Genomic DNA, 20,501 nt, shown 5'->3' on the forward strand with positions numbered 1-20,501 from the left:
CACTTCCAATTTCAAATCCTCTGTACACTCTGGTGTCCTGCACCAGGGAGAAAACATCACTATCAACAATAACATAGTCATTGAGACTTTTCTTATTCCTAGCCTCTTCTCTCCAGGTGAATTTGTGCACATTTTTATGTTGGAACATGGTGTTAGTAATAACCAGTCCATGTCCTGAGCAGAAATCCAACAGATATTTGTCATTATTATTAGCTTTGCTCTTTTCTCCAAATTTTCCCAAAATATTTTTGTATGTCTCACAATCATTTCCTACTCTGCTATTTGGATCCCCAACAAGAACCAACTTTTCATTTTTCATTGTGTCAGTTGCTTTTTCTGAAGCCTCAAAAAATTCCTCCACTTCTACCTTAGTAGAACCTTCTGTGGGACCATAGGCACAAATAAGTCTCATTGTCCAGTTCCCCATTCTCATATTTGCCCACATTACTCTACTTGAAACTGACTGCCATTCAAGAAGATTAGCCTCGTATTTTGTGTTGAATACTATGGCTACTCCTTCTTTTCCTTGATTGTCATTGCCTGAATATAACTGATCATAATAATCAAAAAATATCTAAATATGCAAATGATTAAAGCAGTACTTAATATATGAAGTTTTTTTGGCATTATTCCACATTCACTCAAGAATAACCCTTCAAATTACAGAAGAATTAGTGTGATGGCTTCCATCAGCCATCACACTAATTCTTTGGTTAAGCTTCTGTGTGTGTGTCAGATGAATAGGCTAGCTTTACTGCTGGAAAATCCTGTGTATTGATAATATTTTCATTATTGTAGAAAAAAGAATTGCCAAAAGGCAGGAAACATATTTGACCTTTGTGGCTCTCGAAAACACCTATGATTCAGTTTCCATTAGCAGACCTTGGGAGGATCGATGAGGAAGACAAATGTGAGTGAGTCAATCATTGATTTGATTAAGAGAATATATATATATATATATATATTGAAGGTGCAGAGCAGCTGTTTAATATGAGGGAACTGGTATCAGTTAAGTTTGTAACATCCAAAGGTCTGAGACAAGCATGTGGGATGTCACCAAACCTGTTTAATATTTATCTGATGCAGTGGAACACAGGAATGCATCATAAAATATTAATACCAGAATCACTTATTTTTAAAATTTTTGGCTAAGTTTCATAGCCATTGTCAATACAGTTATAGGAAAACTCTAAAAAGAACAATTTAATTGAAAGTACATGATATTATGTGCACTATATGCTGAAGGAGAACTGTATTGACAACGGCTATGAAACTTAGCTGAAAATTTCATAAATAAAAATATTAAATGCAAGTGATTCTGCTATTAATATTTTATGATGAATTTTTTCACTTACATCTCGAGTTTTAGACGAACTGGAATGCTTCATGTAAAGCTATGGAAACAGAGTGGAAATAGTGTCATTCATTCATTCACTCACTATTGTTTGCTGATGAGATCATGTGATAATTGATTGAAATCAGAATATTTTAACATGAAGAAAATGGGTGATATTTACAGCAAAGGAGGTCTAAAAGTAAATTTTACCAACTAGATTGTCTAGTTGGTAAAGTCAAGGTAGTAGAGTATTTCAAATACTTAAGGTCTATTATTCATAAGTCAAGAACATATGACAAAGATACAGAAGACCGTGTCAACCAAGCTCTTAATGCTATTAAGCAACTGAATGGTGTGCTATGGAGTAAAGACATTCAACAGGAAACCAAGAAGATCATAATTCAAATGACAAGTAGAGCCTGATGTATAGGGAGAAGGATGGAAACTGAATGCAAATCAGAAATCATATGTTTAGAACATTAATGGACATGGTCAACTGATGTCACAGGAGAAATGGTCCTGGAGAGTGCTGAATTGGTCCCCACCACAGGAAGATGGAGGAGAGGAAGGCTTTGACTTACATGGAGAGGAGGAGTAGATGCAACTTGTAAGCCAGAGAGTTGCAAGAAGGCTCCTGGAATGACATTCACAGCAGAGAAGGGGACTACAGGGAAACCAATGAACAATGGCAATGTCTTTAAAAGTAAAGTAAGGCTACAGCATCTGTATAGATCACGCTCATAATATAAAAATTAGATCTAAAATGGCTTTTGTTTATATTTGTCATAAATGCATTATATATACAGGGTGTTCGGGATAAATTTGACAGTTTCGTAAGGAAAAAGAAAATCTTCTTTGTATCTATTAAATTTAATGAATTGACAAAAAAACATTACAGGCAGAGTTAATTACAATACTATCAACAAGATTTACTCAAAATAACCACCATTAGCATCGATCACAGCTTCAATTCTGCTTCGGAACCTCGAACAAGCTGATGCTACAGTCTCCCTGGGAAGGGCCGCAAAAACTGTTTTAATTTTATCCATTAACTGGGCTTTTGTATTACTGGAAGTGCGATTGGTGTCTTTTTCAACTGCGCCCCATACAAAATAATCCATGGGGTTAAGGTCTGGGGAGTTTGGAGGCCAAACATTTGGACTGGTGAAGTCGTAGAAATTTTCAGACAACCATTTTTGACTTTTCCCAGAGGTGTGGCAAGGGGCCGAATCCTGCTGCCATACATACGGCCTACCATTGGCTACCCTTGTTATCTAGGCTTGACTACAGTTAGCAACTCCACGAACAAAGCCCGAATTCCAATGCCAGGGTTCTTCAATACCTGTTCCTGCAGATTTGCGAGGAATTCTGCTGTACGAACGCAATCAGATCGTCTGCTAGGGATCTTTCTTCTTGCTACATCCTCGTAGTCACCATTGCAAGTCTCTAGTTCATGCCTGATTGTTTTTACTGTATTCAGGGAGCATTGGGCAGCAGTCGTAATATCCTTATTTTGATGGCGGGCACGAATCATCATGATACAAGTTATTCTCTTCCATGATTCAGGTGGGTTCCAGCTATCCATCCTTTCTGACATCTTGTATATGAATGAAGAAGGGTCCAAACTTTTAAATGAAGAGAAGTGTGTGTTAATACATGTAACTTACAGAAAAATATAATTAATTATAAATATGTCAAATTTATCCCGAACACCCTGTATATTATACTTGACAGGAAATTATATTCTTGTTTTAATCTGGTAAAATTGTATATAGAGCTGCTGACTTCCCACCAACTGCCTCAATATTATGAGAAGACCAGACCCTGGACAATGCCAAGGTTAAAGTAATGCAGAAGCCATATATTTTCTATAGACTAGTAATAAAGCAGTATATTGCCATATTATTATATACTCTAGATCAGAGATCCCATTGGCAGAGCTGACTACCACTAGTAACATCCACATGTGGCAGATAGTGGAATGGCTTCTAGATATGGAGGTTAGCTACAACATAAGCAGAGGTCCCTCTGATGAATAAGCAGTTGTGGAACAATAGCAGCAGTTGCTATCAAGATGGGGGAGGAACAGAGACAACAGCTCTGCTCAACTTAAAACCTCAAAAAACTTGGACAGCACTATCATGGTGAGTGACTGAATGCTGCCATAAATCCAGTATGCTACCAGTACCGGATTAAGGCTGAAGAAGGATAACTGAGAGGTTCAAGACCAGACAAACATAGGCATGGACTTTGGAGGTTTTTAATAGCTACATCACTGTGAGGTGGAAGGAAACAGGAAACCCCGAAGTAAGTTCAGCTTCCATAGAATGGAAGCTGAACTAATGGATTACCAAGTAAAAGAAACCAGCTCTCCTGAAAATTGGAGGGCTGTCCCCAGGCAGGAGAGGAAATCATCACAGGACCTCTCAGGCCATCATTCAGCAAAATATCTGCTGCAGAATGGATACTTGAAACATGAAGCAATGTGGAAAACTAGAAAAACTTAAAGATGGAAATTGAGATGGATGAATGAACATTGACATTCTTGGAGTTAGGTAAGATGGCCAGGCTAGACAGTGGAGATTTCTGGACTGGAGATTACAGAATGATTTGCTTGGGTTCAAATGACAACAGGTGTTGGATTCCTGGTAAATAAGAAATTAGGATATAAGATATTAAAACCATTTTGGAATATCATGAAAGAATAATCATTATTAAGATTCAAGCAGAACCAAGAGACCTAGCACTTATACAAATATACATGCCAACAAGATACCATGAAAAGGAAATAGAAGTATATGAACAGACTGAAGAAGTACTAATGAGAGTAAATGATCATGAAAACTTGATGTTGATGGGAGACTGAAATGCAGTTGTTGGAGAGGGAGAAGATTATTGATAAATTCAGACTTGGAAAACAGAATGATAGAGGAGAAAGTCTCACAGAATTCTGCAAAAGCAACAACCTAATCACATCATATACACTATTTCAACAGCCAAAAGATAAGTACACATGGATTGCACCAGTCACACAGAACAACATCAATTAGACTACATAACCATCAAAAAATATATCATAACAAGGTGAAAATATGTAAAAGTTATCCTGGAGCAGATGTGAACAGTGACCATACCCCAGTCATGACAAGTCATTTACAATTGGAAAAAATCAAGCATAATTAAACCACACAAAACATGGAATATATCTAAAATAAAAAAAATATATCTAAATGTCATAAAGACTTTAAAGAAGAAACAGACAAATTAATAAATTCTCCGAAGCCACATTAATGAAAAGTGGGAATCTCTAAAGAGAGAAATAAATGCTGCAGATAAACACTTTGGAAAAGAAGAAAAATTACAATATAAGCCATAGATTACTGGAAAAATATTAGAGCTAATGACACAAAGAAGAAAGCACAAAAAAAAAAGTATAGAAAATATAAAAACATGGTGAACAAAGAAACTAAGAAAACAAAAGAAAAATGAATTGAACAAAGATGCAAAGTAATTGATATAAACATGAGTAGCTTTGTTGAGAGGCTTATACGCTGGTTAGACATAATAACTAATATTTAAGGAAATGACAGCGTATACTGGAAATATAGATTAAATAAACTTTAATATACACTTTCCGATATTTCGGCGAACGTTACGTTGCCATCTTCTTGGGAACTTACTAATAAGACACGTGCACACAAGTACTAATACAATAAATGAGACTGAGGCTAGGACGCTAGCGTTTTCCTAAAGTCCTGATGGTGCCCCCTGGCGGGCTATATTGGTAGTTCTTGGCCTTTGGGCTGAAGTTCTTTTGATAAAAGTTTCCCAAATTTGGGGCAGTTTCATGCATCCAAATTTGTTGAGGTTTGGCATGTTCCTAAGGGCCGAGGCTGATTCCATGAATAGTCTTTCATACTTGAACTTGCTGCGGTGTATTACTGTGGCTTTCTTCCATCTTATTCTGTGGCGAGTATCCAGAGCGTGGTCTGCAAGCCCAGAGTGGCTGTACTGGTGAAATCGGATGTAATCCTTGTGTTCTCAGATTCTGATATTTGCTGTCCTGCCTGTTTGGCCAAAGTAGGACAGTTTACAGCTGCAAGGGACCTGGTATACACCAGGTAGGTCTAGGGGAAGTGGTTGGTCTTTGGTGGAGCGGATAAGGGATGCCAGTTTTCTATGTGGTCTGTAACAAGTGGTCAAGTCATGTTTTTTTAAGATTTTATTGATTTTTTCTGAGGTACCTCTGATGTAGGGAATAGTGATGGATTTAGAGTAATCTTTTTTGTGAAGGGGAGGGGGTGGTGGGTTGTGGATAACTGGGTTAAGTATTTTTTGGAGGGGGTAGCCGTTGGCTGAGAAAGTGTCACGGATGTGATTTAGTTCAGAGGTTAGGGCTTGATCATTAGAACAGATTATTTTTGCCCTGTTGAATAATGTTTTAATAACTCCATATTGTTGTGAGGGGGGGGGGGGTGGGATTGTTGGTGAATGTATCTGCCTGTATGGGTGGGTTTTCTATAAACTGAGAAAACCAAGGTTCCATCAGGTTGGCGGGTGACTAGTGTGTCTAGGAAGGGGAGGTTATTGTTTTCCTCTTTTTCCAGGGTGAATTTGATTCTAGGGTGTTGGTTGTTCAAGTGTGTTAGGAAGGAGAGGAGTGAATCCGGGCCATGTGGCCAAATGGCAAAAACATCATCAACATAGCGAAGCCATATGGTAGGTTTTTGTGGGGCTGAGTTTAAGGCTTTCTCTTCAAACATCTCCATGAAAAAGTTGGCCAAGGGTGGGGAAAGTGGTGAACCCATGGCTGTCCCCTCTATCTGTTTGTAGAGTTTTTCCTGCCAAACGAAATAGCCTGAGTTCATTGTAAACTGAAATAGGGCTGAGATATCGGGAGGAAATTTAGCTTGGATTAGCTCTAAGGTTTCTTTGAGAGGGACATTCGTGAATAGGGAGGAGACATCAAAACTGACCATTATGTCATTGTGTTGAAGTGTAAGGTTTTCTATACTGGCTTTGAAGTGGGCTGAGTTTTTTATGTGTGATGGTGTATTGCCAGTATAGTGTGAGAGCGCTTTGGCTAAATGCTTGGCTAGTTTGTAAGTGGGGGAATCAATGCCATCCACTATGGGACGTAATGGCACATTTTCTTTGTGTATTTTTGGGAGCCCATATATGCGGGGGGGGTCTAGAGTTATAGGGTTTTAGTCTGTTGGTAATCTCCACAGGCCAAGAAGTGACCTTCTTAAGGAGCCTATGGAGTTTTCTGATTTGTGAGCTGGTGGGATTGTAATCAATGGGGAGGTAAGTGGAGCGATCTAATAATAAAGCCTTGAGCTTACCTGTGTAGTCTTTAAGATTGAGTACCACAGTGGCGTTCCCCTTATCCGCTTTGGTGATCACTATTTTTTTGTTTCTCTTCAATTCTTGTAGTGCCTTGTATTCACTAATGGATATGTTGGATTTTGGAGGTTTTGCTTTATTGAGAACACAGGCTACATCCAATCTAATGTCGTTGGCAATGTGGGTTGGAAGGTGGCGAATCCCGCATTCAATTTGAATCATTAATTCCTCGGCCGGTAATTTCCTAGGAGCAATGGCGAAGTTGTGACCACGTGACAGAGCGTGGATTGCTTCTGGCTTTAAGGTAGCTGACGATAGGTTAACAACAGTGTTGGTTTGTAGTTTCGACGCCGAGTTCTTTGTTAATTTATCAAACTTGTTGATATGTCGGCTTCGTACTCGTTCAAATTCTTTTTTAGCTGCCGTACACGAGACGTCATGTAGGACCGACCAAAGCTCGTGATGCAGAGTATGTGAAAGCTCGTTTTCCAGCGTTGCTATAACGTTACGTTGCCATCTTCTTGGGAACTTACTAAAAAGACACGTGCACACAAGTACTAATACAACAAATGAGACTGAGGCTAGGACGCTAGCGTTTTCCTAAAGTCCTGATGGTGCCCCCTGGCGGGTTATATTGGTAGTTCTTGGCCTTTGGGCTGAAGTTCTTTTGATAAAAGTTTCCCAAATTTGGGGCAGTTTCATGCATCCAAATGCATCCTATAACGCTGTTTATATCGGCTAGGTAACCGCACGTAGCGGTAATTTGTTCCCGAAGTAATGCCTGGCTAGTGCGGTTGTAAATACGGAGAGCTTTCTGTGAGATGAAGCGGTGTTTGAATTTAACACAGTTCGGGATGACATGATTATCCCGGCAGCGTTTTAGGAATGCCAGACGGTTAAGTTGTCTGGATAATTTCAGCCTCAGTTTGCCGTAATGGCGGGCCTTGCGTGCGAAGAGATCTCCGTGGATGATCATTATTCTTGTTGAGAGGCTTATACACTGGTTAGACATAATAACTAATATTTAAGGAATTGACAGCGTATACTGGAAATATAGATTAAATAAACTTTAATATACACTTTCCGATATTTCGGCGAACGTTACGTTGCCATCTTCTTGGGAACTTACTAAAAAGACACGTGCACACAAGTACTAATACAACAAATGAGACTGAGGCTAGGACGCTAGCGTTTTCCTAAAGTCCTGATGGTGCCCCCTGGCGGGCTATATTGGTAGTTCTTGGCCTTTGGGCTGAAGTTCTTTTGATAAAAGTTTCCCAAATTTGGGGCAGTTTCATGCATCCAAATTTGTTGAGGTTTGGCATGTTCCTAAGGGCCGAGGCTGATTCCATGAATAGTCTTTCATACTTGAACTTGCTGCGGTGTATTACTGTGGCTTTCTTCCATCTTATTCTGTGGCGAGTATCCAGAACGTGGTCTGCAAGCCCAGAGTGGCTGTACTGGTGAAATCGGATGTAATCCTTGTGTTCTGAGATTCTGATATTTGCTGTCCTGCCTGTTTGGCCAAAGTAGGACAGTTTACAGCTGCAAGGGACCTGGTATACACCAGGTAGGTCTAGGGGAAGTGGTTGGTCTTTGGTGGAGCGGATAAGGGATGCCAGTTTTCTATGTGGTCTGTAACAAGTGGTCAAGTCGTTTTTTTAAGATTTTATTGATTTTTTCTGAGGTACCTCTGATGTAGGGAATAGTGATGGATTTAGAGTAATCTTTTTTGTGAAGGGGAGGGGGTGGTGGGTTGTGGATAACTGGGTTAAGTATTTTTTGGATTTTTTGGAGGGGGTAGCCGTTGGCTGAGAAAGTGTCACGGATGTGATTTAGTTCAGAGGTTAGGGCTTGATCATTAGAACAGATTATTTTTGCCCTGTTGAATAATGTTTTAATAACTCCATATTGTTGTGAGGGGGGGGGTGGTGGGATTGTTGGTGAATGTATCTGCCTGTATGGGTGGGTTTTCTATAAACTGAGAAAACCAAGAGAAAACTGTCCTACTTTGGCCAAACAGGCAGGACAGCAAATATCAGAATCTCAGAACACAAGGATTACATCCGATTTCACCAGTACAGCCACTCTGGGCTTGCAGACCACGCTCTGGATACTCGCCACAGAATAAGATGGAAGAAAGCCACAGTAATACACCGCAGCAAGTTCAAGTATGAAAGACTATTCATGGAATCAGCCTCGGCCCTTAGGAACATGCCAAACCTCAACAAATTTGGATGCATGAAACTGCCCCAAATTTGGGAAACTTTTATCAAAAGAACTTCAGCCCAAAGGCCAAGAACTACCAATATAGCCCGGCAGGGGGCACCATCAAGACTTTAGGAAAACGCTAGCGTCCTAGCCTCAGTCTCATTTGTTGTATTAGTACTTGTGTGCACGTGTCTTTTTAGTAAGTTCCCAAGAAGATGGCAACGTAACGTTCGCCGAAATATCGGAAAGTGTATATTAAAGTTTATTTAATCTATATTTCCAGTATACGCTGTCAATTCCTTAAATATTAGTTATTAAAACATGAGTAGCAGTAACACTGAAAGAGCAAACAATATACAAAAACAATTCAGAGAAAGGATAAAGACACTGAGCATAATCAAGAGTACCAATTGAAAAATGCTAATTGAAGACAATGAAATAATGCAGAGATGGGTGCAATACACTGCAGAACTAAGTATTAAAAGATGAGAAAGAACCACTTCTCTTAAAGTCAGAATTTGATAAGGCTCTTTTGATAAGACTAAAAATCTAAAGCAGCAGAAATTCTACAAGCACTAGATAAGTAAGCAAAATGTGAACTACATAAAATGATCAGCAAACATACACAACTGGAGAAATCCTAACAGATTTTGAGCATTATGTTAGCAATTCCAAAAAAGCCCAAAGATGCAAAGATCACCAAATGTTAAGCCTATTACCCCCACAGTCTTAAAATTCTAACTAGAATTAGCTATTGCCATATTGAAAGAAAAATAGAAGACCACTTACCTGATGATTAATTTAGCTTCAGAAGAAATAGACAGAGAAGAGAAACTATACTAACTCTCCAGATCACAGAAAAAGCACTTAAAATAAATACACCCACTCACAGCATTCATTCATATAGAAAAAGCTTTTGAAAACATTGACTGGAATATAATGTTCAAAGTCCTCAAAAATCTGAAGATAAGATTACAATGACAGAATACTAATTTATCAACTATACAAAAATCAAATCAGTCATAAGAAAACAAGGGAAAGAAGGTAAAATAAGAAAGGATGTTAAACAAGGGTATGGACTCTCACCACTACTTTTAATACAATAAGATTTGCAGATGACAGAGAAATAACTGAAAAATTATTCATCAAATCAGACAAATGACAGAGAAATTATTCATCACTTGCAGATATGAATAAGCTCCTAAATGAAATATGCAAGATGAAAATCAATGAGAAAAAACAAAGGTAATGAAAAGTATCAGGAATGGAGAGCAAATCATAAATATCACAATAGATTGGAAAAGATTAATGCAAGTAAAAGAATTTACTTACCTAGGAAGTCTAATAATATCAGATGGGAGCAGTGGAAGAGATGTGAGAATAATAGCACAAGCAAAAAATGCATTTAACAAGAACAGAACACTATTAACATCAAAGAGTAAGTCACTGAGAACAAAGAAGCACTTTATTAAAAGCTTTGTTTGGAGTGTGGCCCTCCATGGATCAGAGACATCAAGATTCTAGCATTCAAGATGTGGTGTTGGTGCCAAATGCTAAAGACTGCATAGATAGATAGAAAGAGTACAGGTGAAGAGATATTAAGAAAGGCAGAAGAAAACAAGAGACATACATTAGAAAAAAAGGAGAAATAATGTGATAGGACATCTATGAAGACACTTAGACTGGACTGGACTACAAATTTGAGTGAGGGAATGATGGAGGGAAGATCTGGTAGAGGGAGACCAAGAACGAAATACATGAATGATATCAAAAATGGATGAAGCTACCAGACAAACTAATAATACAAAACAGAAGACCACTATCAACAGCCCATGCTACCCACTAACCCACAGGTTGAGGAGAGAAGATCAGAGATACTAGTAGAGCATTTACTGGCTGGGTTACAAAGTATATTACACCTGACAAGATATATTCTTATTTTTAATCCTTTACTCAAGCAAACAAAGTTTGTATGTAAAGTAACTTCACAACTTGTACATATGCAGATACAAACTTTGTTTGCTCACACTTGGATAAACAAAACAAAAATATAATTTCTTGTGAAGTATAACATACCTTGTTATACTTCAAAAGTAAAACTTCCTATATATGTGTGTGTGTGTGTGTGTGTGTGTGTGTGTGTGTGTGTGTATATATATATATATCTCCCATGAAAACTGGTCTTGCTTCATAAATTAAATTGAACTTATACTTAATTGGTGAATATGTTGGGGCTTCAGATAGATGTTAGTGAGACTTGACTATCAAAGGAAGATATACTAATTGTTATCAAGTGTAAAGGATACAGTATTTTTAGGAAGAATAAACAAGAATGGCAGAGAGAGAGAGAGGAGTGTGCCACTAATGATATCAGATGATTTGGGTCTATTTAGAGTAGGAAGCTATATTTGCAATATTGGTAGTAATTTTTGATGCAGCAGTGATTTTGAAGCTATCTGGAAAAAGGTGCAGTCCAACAAGATCAAATATACATGATTGGGTGTTGTTAATCCCAGTGGATCATTGCTGGTGAAGATGAAATTAATTGAAAAATCCATCTGATGATTGCTAAATAAGTAATCATCATAGGTAACTTTAATTATCAAAAAATTGATTGGGTAGTGGTGGAATCTCATGAGAAGAATGAAATCAAATTTACTGAGCTGTTGGAAACATCCTGAAGCAGCATGTGGTAGAAGAAACTCAAAGTCAAAGAGTGAAAGATTCAATTACATCATTAGAGGGGGGGGTTCGTTTAAAAATGAGACTGTTCTACCTCCAGTTGGTGACAATAAAATCATGCTATACTGACCTGGGAAGTGGCTAATGTAACCTTCCCAATCAGGAAAGGTTACATGCTCAACTACAAAGCAGGAAATTATGACCAACTGAGGAGTATGCCAGATTCTGTCCTGTAGTATTGGTTGTTAGATGAGAATGACATCTGCAGTGCATTAGATACATGTGAAAAAGAAATTGGATCTGCTAGCTAAAGACAACCCAAAAGATTCTAATGTTATGCTGCAAGTAAAAGAAAGAATGAGTATGAAAGAATAACGCTACCGAATACAGATGATATGTGGGTAATAGATACGGAAGAGATTATTCAATTAATAGGTGCCCATTTTGCTGAAAGCAAACAACCTTACCTGGTGTATGGAACACAACTCACTATTACCATTTCACTCCTAAAAAAACTCAGGTGTATGAGAAGGAGGTGCCAGAGCTGCTGCACAAATTGCATAAGAATTTGGTGATGGGTACTGGATATCAGCAGAGATGCTAAAAGAGTGTTCAGCTGAAATGGCCATTCCTTTACGCTATGTAATTTGATTCTCAGCACAGGGAAGCTGTGCTGAGAATCAAATCACACATTATTTCCATAGCAGTGGAAATAATGTGTGATAATCGCACTGCACAAGCATGGTGCAAAGACTAATGTGCCTAATTCAGCCTATTGTCTAATTAATCCACCTATCAGTATCTCTGGAGTGGTGAAGATCTTGTAAAAATGGTATGAGATCACATACAGAATTGGGTTGACAGAGAGAGAGAGTAATTTGCAATGAATAGTGTAGGTTTACTAAGGAGAAGTAAAGTAACTTGCTTACATTTTATAATAATGCCATAGTTGAGTTAGACAAGGCAAACGGTTACACCATGCACCATGTTACTTTTGGACTTTGCTAAAGCTTCTGACAGGATTCAGGATGGAAGGCTGTTGCATAAATATGGGATTGGAATATAAACTAATAGGTTGGATAAGAGGATAGCTGCTTAACAGATATCAAAAACTAGTGTAGAGAGAATGTGAGTCTGCAAAATTTAAGGTGACGTTAAGGTATACTGTGCCCTTCTGTGCCCAGTTATGGGCACCAGGGTTTCTTTGTGATGGGGAGGAAGTGGAGAGGGTCCAGAGACGAGTGACCAAGATGATAGCAGGTCTGTGGAATGAACCTTATGAGAATAGGTTGAGGATTTGTGGGTTGCAGAAATTGGACGATAGGCGAAGGAGGGGCGATATGATTGAGACATTCAAATTACTGAAGGGTTTTTATAAGATTGATCCAGAAGATATTTTTGAAAATATAACTGGCGGTGGGAGGACTAGGGGCCATGCATGGAAGCTGGGCAAGAGCATGGTTGACAACGGTGTTAGAGCTAGGTTTTTTACTTGGAGAGTGGTGAATGAGTGGAATAAGCTTCCAGAGTCTGTTGTGGGTGCTACGACCGTGAATGAGTTCAAGGCAAGGTATGATAGATACTGTGTGAATGTTGAATAGTTGTTCTTGACATGATGTTAGGGCCTCCTTCAATGAGTCTGTCGACTCCTTGGAGTTTCCCAAGGAGTCGACAATCAAGGAGTCTCAATCCTTGGACCATTGTTCAATCTTTACATTAATGACAGTGGGAAGGATTTGCAATGAATGTAGAAAAAACTCAAAGAGTGAAAGATTCAATTACATCATCAGAGGAGGGGGGGGGAGTTACATGCTCAACTACAGCAGCATACAGCTTATTCCTTATAATTAAAAGGCATGCAGGATAATCAGGAATGCCACTTTTGTGCCGTATTCGAAGAATGATTTGAATAAGCTGGAACTGTGAGCAAGTGAAAATGGCTCTCAGTTCAAAGTTAGTAAATGTTACCCAATGCACTTTGGAAATCTGAGCTTGAAGCCATTTAGTACTAGTAAGGTGGAGTCTAACAAGATCAAATACATAGTGGGGTGTTGTTACAAACCTAATGGATCAGTTACTAGTGAAAAAGAAATACATTAACAAATAAAGATGATGAATGCAAAACAAGTAATCATTATGGGGAAAACTTTAATTATTCGAACACTGATTAGTTGGCAGTAAACATCTCACGAGAGGAATGAAACCGAATTTCTTGAGCTTTTGAGAGACAACTTCCTCAAGCAGCATGTCATAGAAAGAACTCAAGGTTAAAGTGTGTCAGAGGGTTTTTGTTTGGTTTATTTAGATTTATGGCCAAAGCAACTCAGCTATGAGGCCAGTGAAATTATGTGTATTCTAATGGCCAGTTTGCTTGCTCTCTGGGATGAAAAACCCTACCACCTCTGTATGAGACTGACTAACTCACCTTCAGCTGAAAAGCACTGATAAAAGTTTGTCGCATCCTAGATGGGATTCAAAACCAGGTCTTTCCAACCAGAGGGCACTGTCGAAACTGACTGAGCTATGGAGGCTGTCAGATGGTGTTTCAATAAAAGATGTGACTGTTCTGCCTCCAATTAGAAAGTAGCGAAGTTTAGGAATGTCTCATGCTAAGCTACAAAGCAGAAAATTATGACCAACTGAGGAGTATACCAGGTTCTGACCCATGGTATTGGTCACTGGATGGGGAGTATATAGGCAGTGCATGGGAAGCATTTAAAAATACTTAACTGATGCAATATTAGAATGTGTCTGTAGACTTTGAAGAATAAATATGGTAGGTATGAAACGGATGTGCAACTTATTAAACAAGACATTATTAAGAAAAAGATGACGTGGAAAGAAAAACTGTACCGAAAAGAATGATGTCAGTTATGAAAATTTGAAGGAGTAGGCCAGAAGAGCTAAAAAGCTATTGTATAGAAAGTTGAGTAGGAAAAGAAACTGGCTCTGCAAGCTAGACAACTAAAAAGAATTCTACCATTAAACTGCAATTAAAACAAAAAAGGAATGAATATGAAAGAATAATGCAGATGGAATGTGGGTGACTTGCACAAAAGATTTTTTAACTAATGAGTGCTTATTTTGCTAAAAGCTACAAAACCTGGTGTACGAACACTGAGCTCACTACTACCTCTTCACTGGATGAAGAAATTCAGGTGTATGAGCAGGAGGTACTAGAGCTGTTGCACAAACTGAATAAGAATTTCAGCAATAAGAACTGATAAGATATTAGCAGGGTATGCTAAGAGAGTGTTCAGATGAACTGGCTGTCCCTTTGACCAGGCTATATGACTAGAGTCTCAGAAAATGGAAGATTCCACAGGAGTGGAATGAATGTATGATAATTCCATTAAAAAAAAAAAAAAAAAAAAAAAAAAAAAAAAAAAAAAAAAAAAAAAAAAAGGTGGTACAAAGACTGATTTATCTAACTATCGATCTATCAGCATCTCTGGAGTGGTGATGAAGTTTTGGAATAGCTGGTAAGAGCATGCATACAGAAATGGGTTCATAGAGAATTTATGAGTAATGAATAGCATGGGTTTACTAAGGGAAGGTCATGTTTAAGAAACTTGCTCATGTTTTATAATGATACTGCTTAGTTAGACAAGGGGAATGGATACATCATGATGCATTTGGACTTAGCTAAGGCTTTTGACAGACTACAGTATGATAACTGTGCATAAATTACAGAATATGGGATTGGATTATAAAATATTAGCATGGATAAAAGAATGGCTGATTGACAGATATAAAGAAGAGGTATATGGGAGATTGGAAGCTTTAAGGTGACCACCAGTGGTGTACCACAAGAATCAATACTTGGTCTATTGTTATTCAATCCTTACATTAATGACATCGAGAATTTTGACAGAAGGCATACAACTAATTGCTGATGATATAAAAGATAGGCAGGGTAATCAGGAATGTAGGTGATATGCAGTAATTGCAGAATGAACACACTGGAATTATGAGAATGTGAAAACAGTAAATGTGAAGTTATGCATTTTGGTGTGATGAGATATTCAATGTCATATTATATTGGTAGGATTATGATACAAGAATATGATTAGGTTATGGATCTTGGAGTTATAATAGATAGCAAATTGAAGCTGAAGGACCATATAGAAAAGATCTTGACATGTTAGGATAAGGAAATTATTTTGCCTCTTTACATGGCCTTGATATGACTTCACTTGGACTATTGTATGCAGTTCTGGTCTTCTAGTTTTCGTGGTGATACTGATACAGTGAAGTGAGCAAATGCAAAGGAGAGTTTTGAAAGATCATATTGGGAGTGTGGAATAGACATTATGAAGACTGACGGAGAATTTGTGGACTGCAGATACTAGCAAACAGGCGGAGATATGATCGAAACTTACATACATGTGAATGGGGTGTACAGATGGAATTTTCCATTTCACAGAGGGTGAGGAGAAGAGAGAGCATCCATGAAAGTTGATAATGAATACAGTCAAGAAGAAGATGAAAACTAAATTTTGATCTCTTCAAGTGGTGTGTGATTGGAATGGATTACCTTTGGAGGTGGTAACTGCAGGTAGTGTGAATGAATTTGAGAAAGGTATGAAGTTGGTTCAGGTGATATGTGGCCTCCCTTGATGAGTCCCTAACTCCCTGGAGGTCTCCCTTAATAATAAGAGAGTGACATTATTTATATGTTCAAGCCATAAAGATGAAGAAACTTTATAATTTCTATTCTCTTCACAGCATAATTAAAATAATAAACTTGCCACACTATGAAATGAACTTTACAATCACACAATGCTTGTGGATCCTTTGACCTCCTTAGATGCAGTCTTTATCTCTTCATATAACAATAGTTCTGTTTATTGCTGATTATATGGTAGTAACATCTTGCTTTCATGGTATGTTTAGTTATTTAATGAAGATATTTTATTTAGATGGCTAATTGGAAGTGAATCAAGCAAACAATTATGCTATTTAAGGATATGATTTCTGAGTGTCAGCATTTAAAGATGCGTTCTTGTAGTGAATAAGTGAGTGTGTGGATCAGTCATTACTTTCTAGCATGCAGCACACACAAACACAGCTGTAGCATACTTCTACACACCCACATTCAACACTATCACTTACTCTTATGTGACACACAAAAAATTAATTCCCAAGGATAAAATGTGAAAATTTTAATTTATTTTAAATTAATTAGTGTTCGTATGCAAATTTATCAGCTTCCCATGGATAGACCATAGATGGGTAGATAACTGAACAACACTACTTAGCAAACAATCAAATCCAGTGAAGCATGATGAACATTTTCATATTCCAATAAATGATATGATTCTACAAAGTAATTCATTCCTTGGAATTGAAAAAAAAAATTCATCTGTAAGAGAAATGAGAAACATTTAAGTAACTACTTGAAAAATTCTATGCAATTAATTTTTCCAATACTGAAACTTTCCTGACAATCTGATCTATAAACTAGGTTGCTGTTAATTTGTCTTGTCCTAAGGAAATCTTCAGACTGAAGGGAGGTGGCATAAAATAATGTAAGTGTTTCAGATAAGAGTGATGTGTTCTTTATGAAGAACCTGAAATTTTAATTTTATAACCAGTAACCTTTGGGGGAGGGAGGGAGGGAGGAGAGGAAGTTGTGTCTCTATGGTATGAAATTTAAGTTTTGATCATACATACCTCTGCAAGCTCCCGTTCCTGTTTTAGCCTGCGGTTTTCTAACTGACTGCAGTGAAGTTCATCCTCCAACATACTCAATTTTTCTACTAAGGCATCTTTTTCTTCTTCCACCTTTTGCAATTCCACAACCTTCTTTTCAATTCTTTCTTGATAACTAAGACATTTTTCTTTCCACCTGTATGTTAAAAAAATAAAGTACTTTTTAATTTAATTAAAAAAAAACTTCATAACAATGATCATAATTACCACAATGATAATCCATCATGATGGATGGTTATATAGTCAGTAAATCTTCTGAGTAATTATACAAACATTAGTAAAATCTATCACTTTGGAATGTTTTGATTCATGTTCAAAATGCTAGTTATTTGACATAAACAGGATTATACAAAGCAGTGGACTGCCTATATTTATATTATAAGTCAGTAGTCAGAATTAAAGGTGGTGTGAGAAGATGGTAAAATCAGATTTAAGATACACATGCCATCCCCAACTTATCTTATTATTTATCTATGTGGATCACATTAGGAAGGAAATCAGAGGTATTAATCTCAGATTTATATTTTATGCAGATGATTTCATACTCAAATCTAGTAATAGTCATCAGGATTCTTAACTAAACTGAATAAGTGCAGTAAAAATCTGGAAAGAAAAACTATAAAAATCAATAAAAATATTGAAAATATCACCTGAATTCTGAATAGAGAACCTATGAATCAAGTAAATTATTTCAGCTATTTAAGCACAGAATTTAGTGAAGCTACAAATTAAATATGAAAACAGAGAATTGCATCAGCAAAACTAGAATGTCGAAAGAGTCTAATAAATTTATATGGAATAAGACAGAAATTAGCCAAATGGATAAGAAATGAAACAACTGATCAAAGACACAAAACATGAGTTGTGAGAAAAATAAGGGGCATGAACAGATGGCATCAAAGGCAAAATTCACAATTCTCATTTCTTGTCTGTAGTCTTTGATGAAATGTTTTATTTCTAATCCAGTGCTCAGATCCATATATTGAACTTGAACCGTATACAGATGGTTTAGTATTATGACTCATTTCTCTATTTTTTTGTTGTATAGTCCTTATCAAACTATTGGTTAGTAGGATAGCAGTATGCTACTTAACCAGAGAAATGATTATGGAACAAGATGGTTTCCCATTGCCTTTCTTGCCAGGTAAGTATTTTATGACTCTAGTGTGTGTTCATGGGGCCAGATTGCCAGTTTTGAGAGAGATGAAAAACCTGGATTTCCAAGCCAAAAAGCCCTCCACCTCCATATGAGACCAGCTAACTCACCTTTAGTCAAAAAGACTTGATAAAGGTTCCTCGCATCATGGATGGGAATCAAACCCAGGCCATTCTGACCAAATGGGCTTCATCTATACTGCCTGAGCTACTGAGACTTAATTTCTCTTATGCCATATGAATTTATTCAGTTGACTCGCCGCCATACCAGTTTTGCTTATTATGTGGTCTATTTCCATATTTACTTTGCAGACTTCACAAAAAACTGCCTAAATAGCTAAAAGGTTTTCTTGTTCTATAGGTCTCCTCATCAGAATGAGACTGACATTTTTTATGTTCTTTCTCAGCAATGCTTCCATCCTTTCATGCAATTTTTGTTCGTAATTTTCATACCAAATTTGTATAGCAGTGATGTTAGTTAAGGAATGTCACAAACTTGTAATGCATTTATTTACGAGAATAACATCACTTGAATAAAGTAAAGAGCCTGTGATTATCATATCAAATTTTGATATTATTATTATTATTACAAGAGACATCCAGGTAACCAGGGGCCAATTAAGGAAGGACTCATATCACTCATGCCACCACATTATACCCTTTCTTGAATTCACTCACACTATCTGTACTTGCAACCTCTAAAGGCAAGACATTCCAGTCACACACACACACCGCTCTATGAAAAAAAACTAGCTCTCATCTGTTTGACTGCATTAATTCTCAACTTCCATGCATGTCTTCTTATCCTTTCCCACCCTCCATAAAATGAAAAATTCTATCTATTGGTATGACCCTTTTATCACAACACAGAATAATAAGAAAACAATTAATATTTATTAACTTATTAGCTGATATTTTGTTGGTACTATACCAAGCATCTTCAGAGTACAAGAACAGTTTGTCACAGTACAGGAAACAATTTGGTATAATAGTGGAACTATGTTGAAAGTTTATTTTCACTTGGTTAGAGTATAATAAATTTAGTTTAATCCTTTATCCAAGTGTGAGCAAACAAAGTTTGCACCTGAAAGTATCTTCAGGACTGGGGTAAGGTGGTACAACACCAACCAGGGAAACTTGTTGCAAAGGTGGAGCAAGATACCAACACTCCTGTCTCAGTATCTCCTATAATGCAAAGTCTCAGTATCTCCTATAATGCAAAACACGTCTCCTTGCGGATATGTCTAATGTTATGCATTAAGGGAAGGGCCACTACCCAGACTAGTTTAGACCTTTATTGAGGTCTCTTCAGGGAGCCAAGCCCAAGCCCAAGCTGAGATACCAGGCAGAAGCATTCGCAGGTCATCTCTACCTATAGGAGTTGCCAAATAGTGTGCTACCCTTTTTTAATAAATTACGCTGGATTTAGAGAAAGATGTTGAAAGTTTATTTTTCACTTGGTTAGAGTAAAATAAATTTAGTTTAATCCTGTGAGCAAACAAAGTTTGCACCTGAAAGTATCTTCAGGACTGGGGTAAGGTGTACAACACCAGGGCAACTCGTTGCAAAGGTGGAGCAAGATACCAACACTCCTGTCTCAGTATCTCCTATAATGCAAAACACATCTCCTTGCGGATATGTCTAATGTTATGCATTAAGGGAAGGGCCACTACCCAGGCTAATTTCGACCTTTATTGAGGTCTCTTCAGTGGGAGCCAAGCCCCAGTGAAGAGACCTCACTTGGACACTTGGATAAAGGATTAAACTAAATTTATTATACTCTAACCAAGTGAAAAATAAACTTTCAACATCTTTCTCTAAATCCAGCGTAATTTATTAAAAAAGGGTAGCACACTATTTGGCAACTCCTATAGGTAGAGATGACCTGCGAATGCTTCTGCCTGGTATCTCGGCTTGGGCTTGGCTCCCTGAAGAGACCTCAATAAAGGTCTAAACTAGTCTGGGTAGTGGCCCTTCCCTTAATGCATAACATTAGACATATCCACAAGGAGATGTGTTTTGCATTATAGGAGATACTGAGACAGGAGTGTTGGTA

The 20,501-nt window shown here is 37.5% G+C and overlaps 1 protein-coding gene across 4 annotated transcripts in view; it reads right to left on the reverse strand.

Annotated features, from left to right (window-relative positions):
* Positions 1 to 20,501, reverse strand: part of LOC150102523 (uncharacterized) — a 260,758-nt gene that overhangs the window by 137,303 nt on the left and 102,954 nt on the right. For all 4 annotated transcript variants that reach the window (XM_090399321.1, XM_090399318.1, XM_090399320.1 and 1 more), the window contains one exon: positions 17,252 to 17,426. In XM_090399321.1, coding sequence (XP_090255447.1) covers positions 17,252 to 17,426 — 175 coding nt within the window. The remainder of the gene's footprint in view (positions 1 to 17,251; positions 17,427 to 20,501) is intronic.

Source organism: Typopeltis vanoorti, chromosome 10 (genome assembly GCF_054136105.1).
Source record: "Typopeltis vanoorti isolate ZY-2024b chromosome 10, IOZ_Tvanoo_1.0, whole genome shotgun sequence".
Taxonomy (NCBI): Eukaryota; Metazoa; Arthropoda; class Arachnida; order Uropygi; family Thelyphonidae; genus Typopeltis; species Typopeltis vanoorti.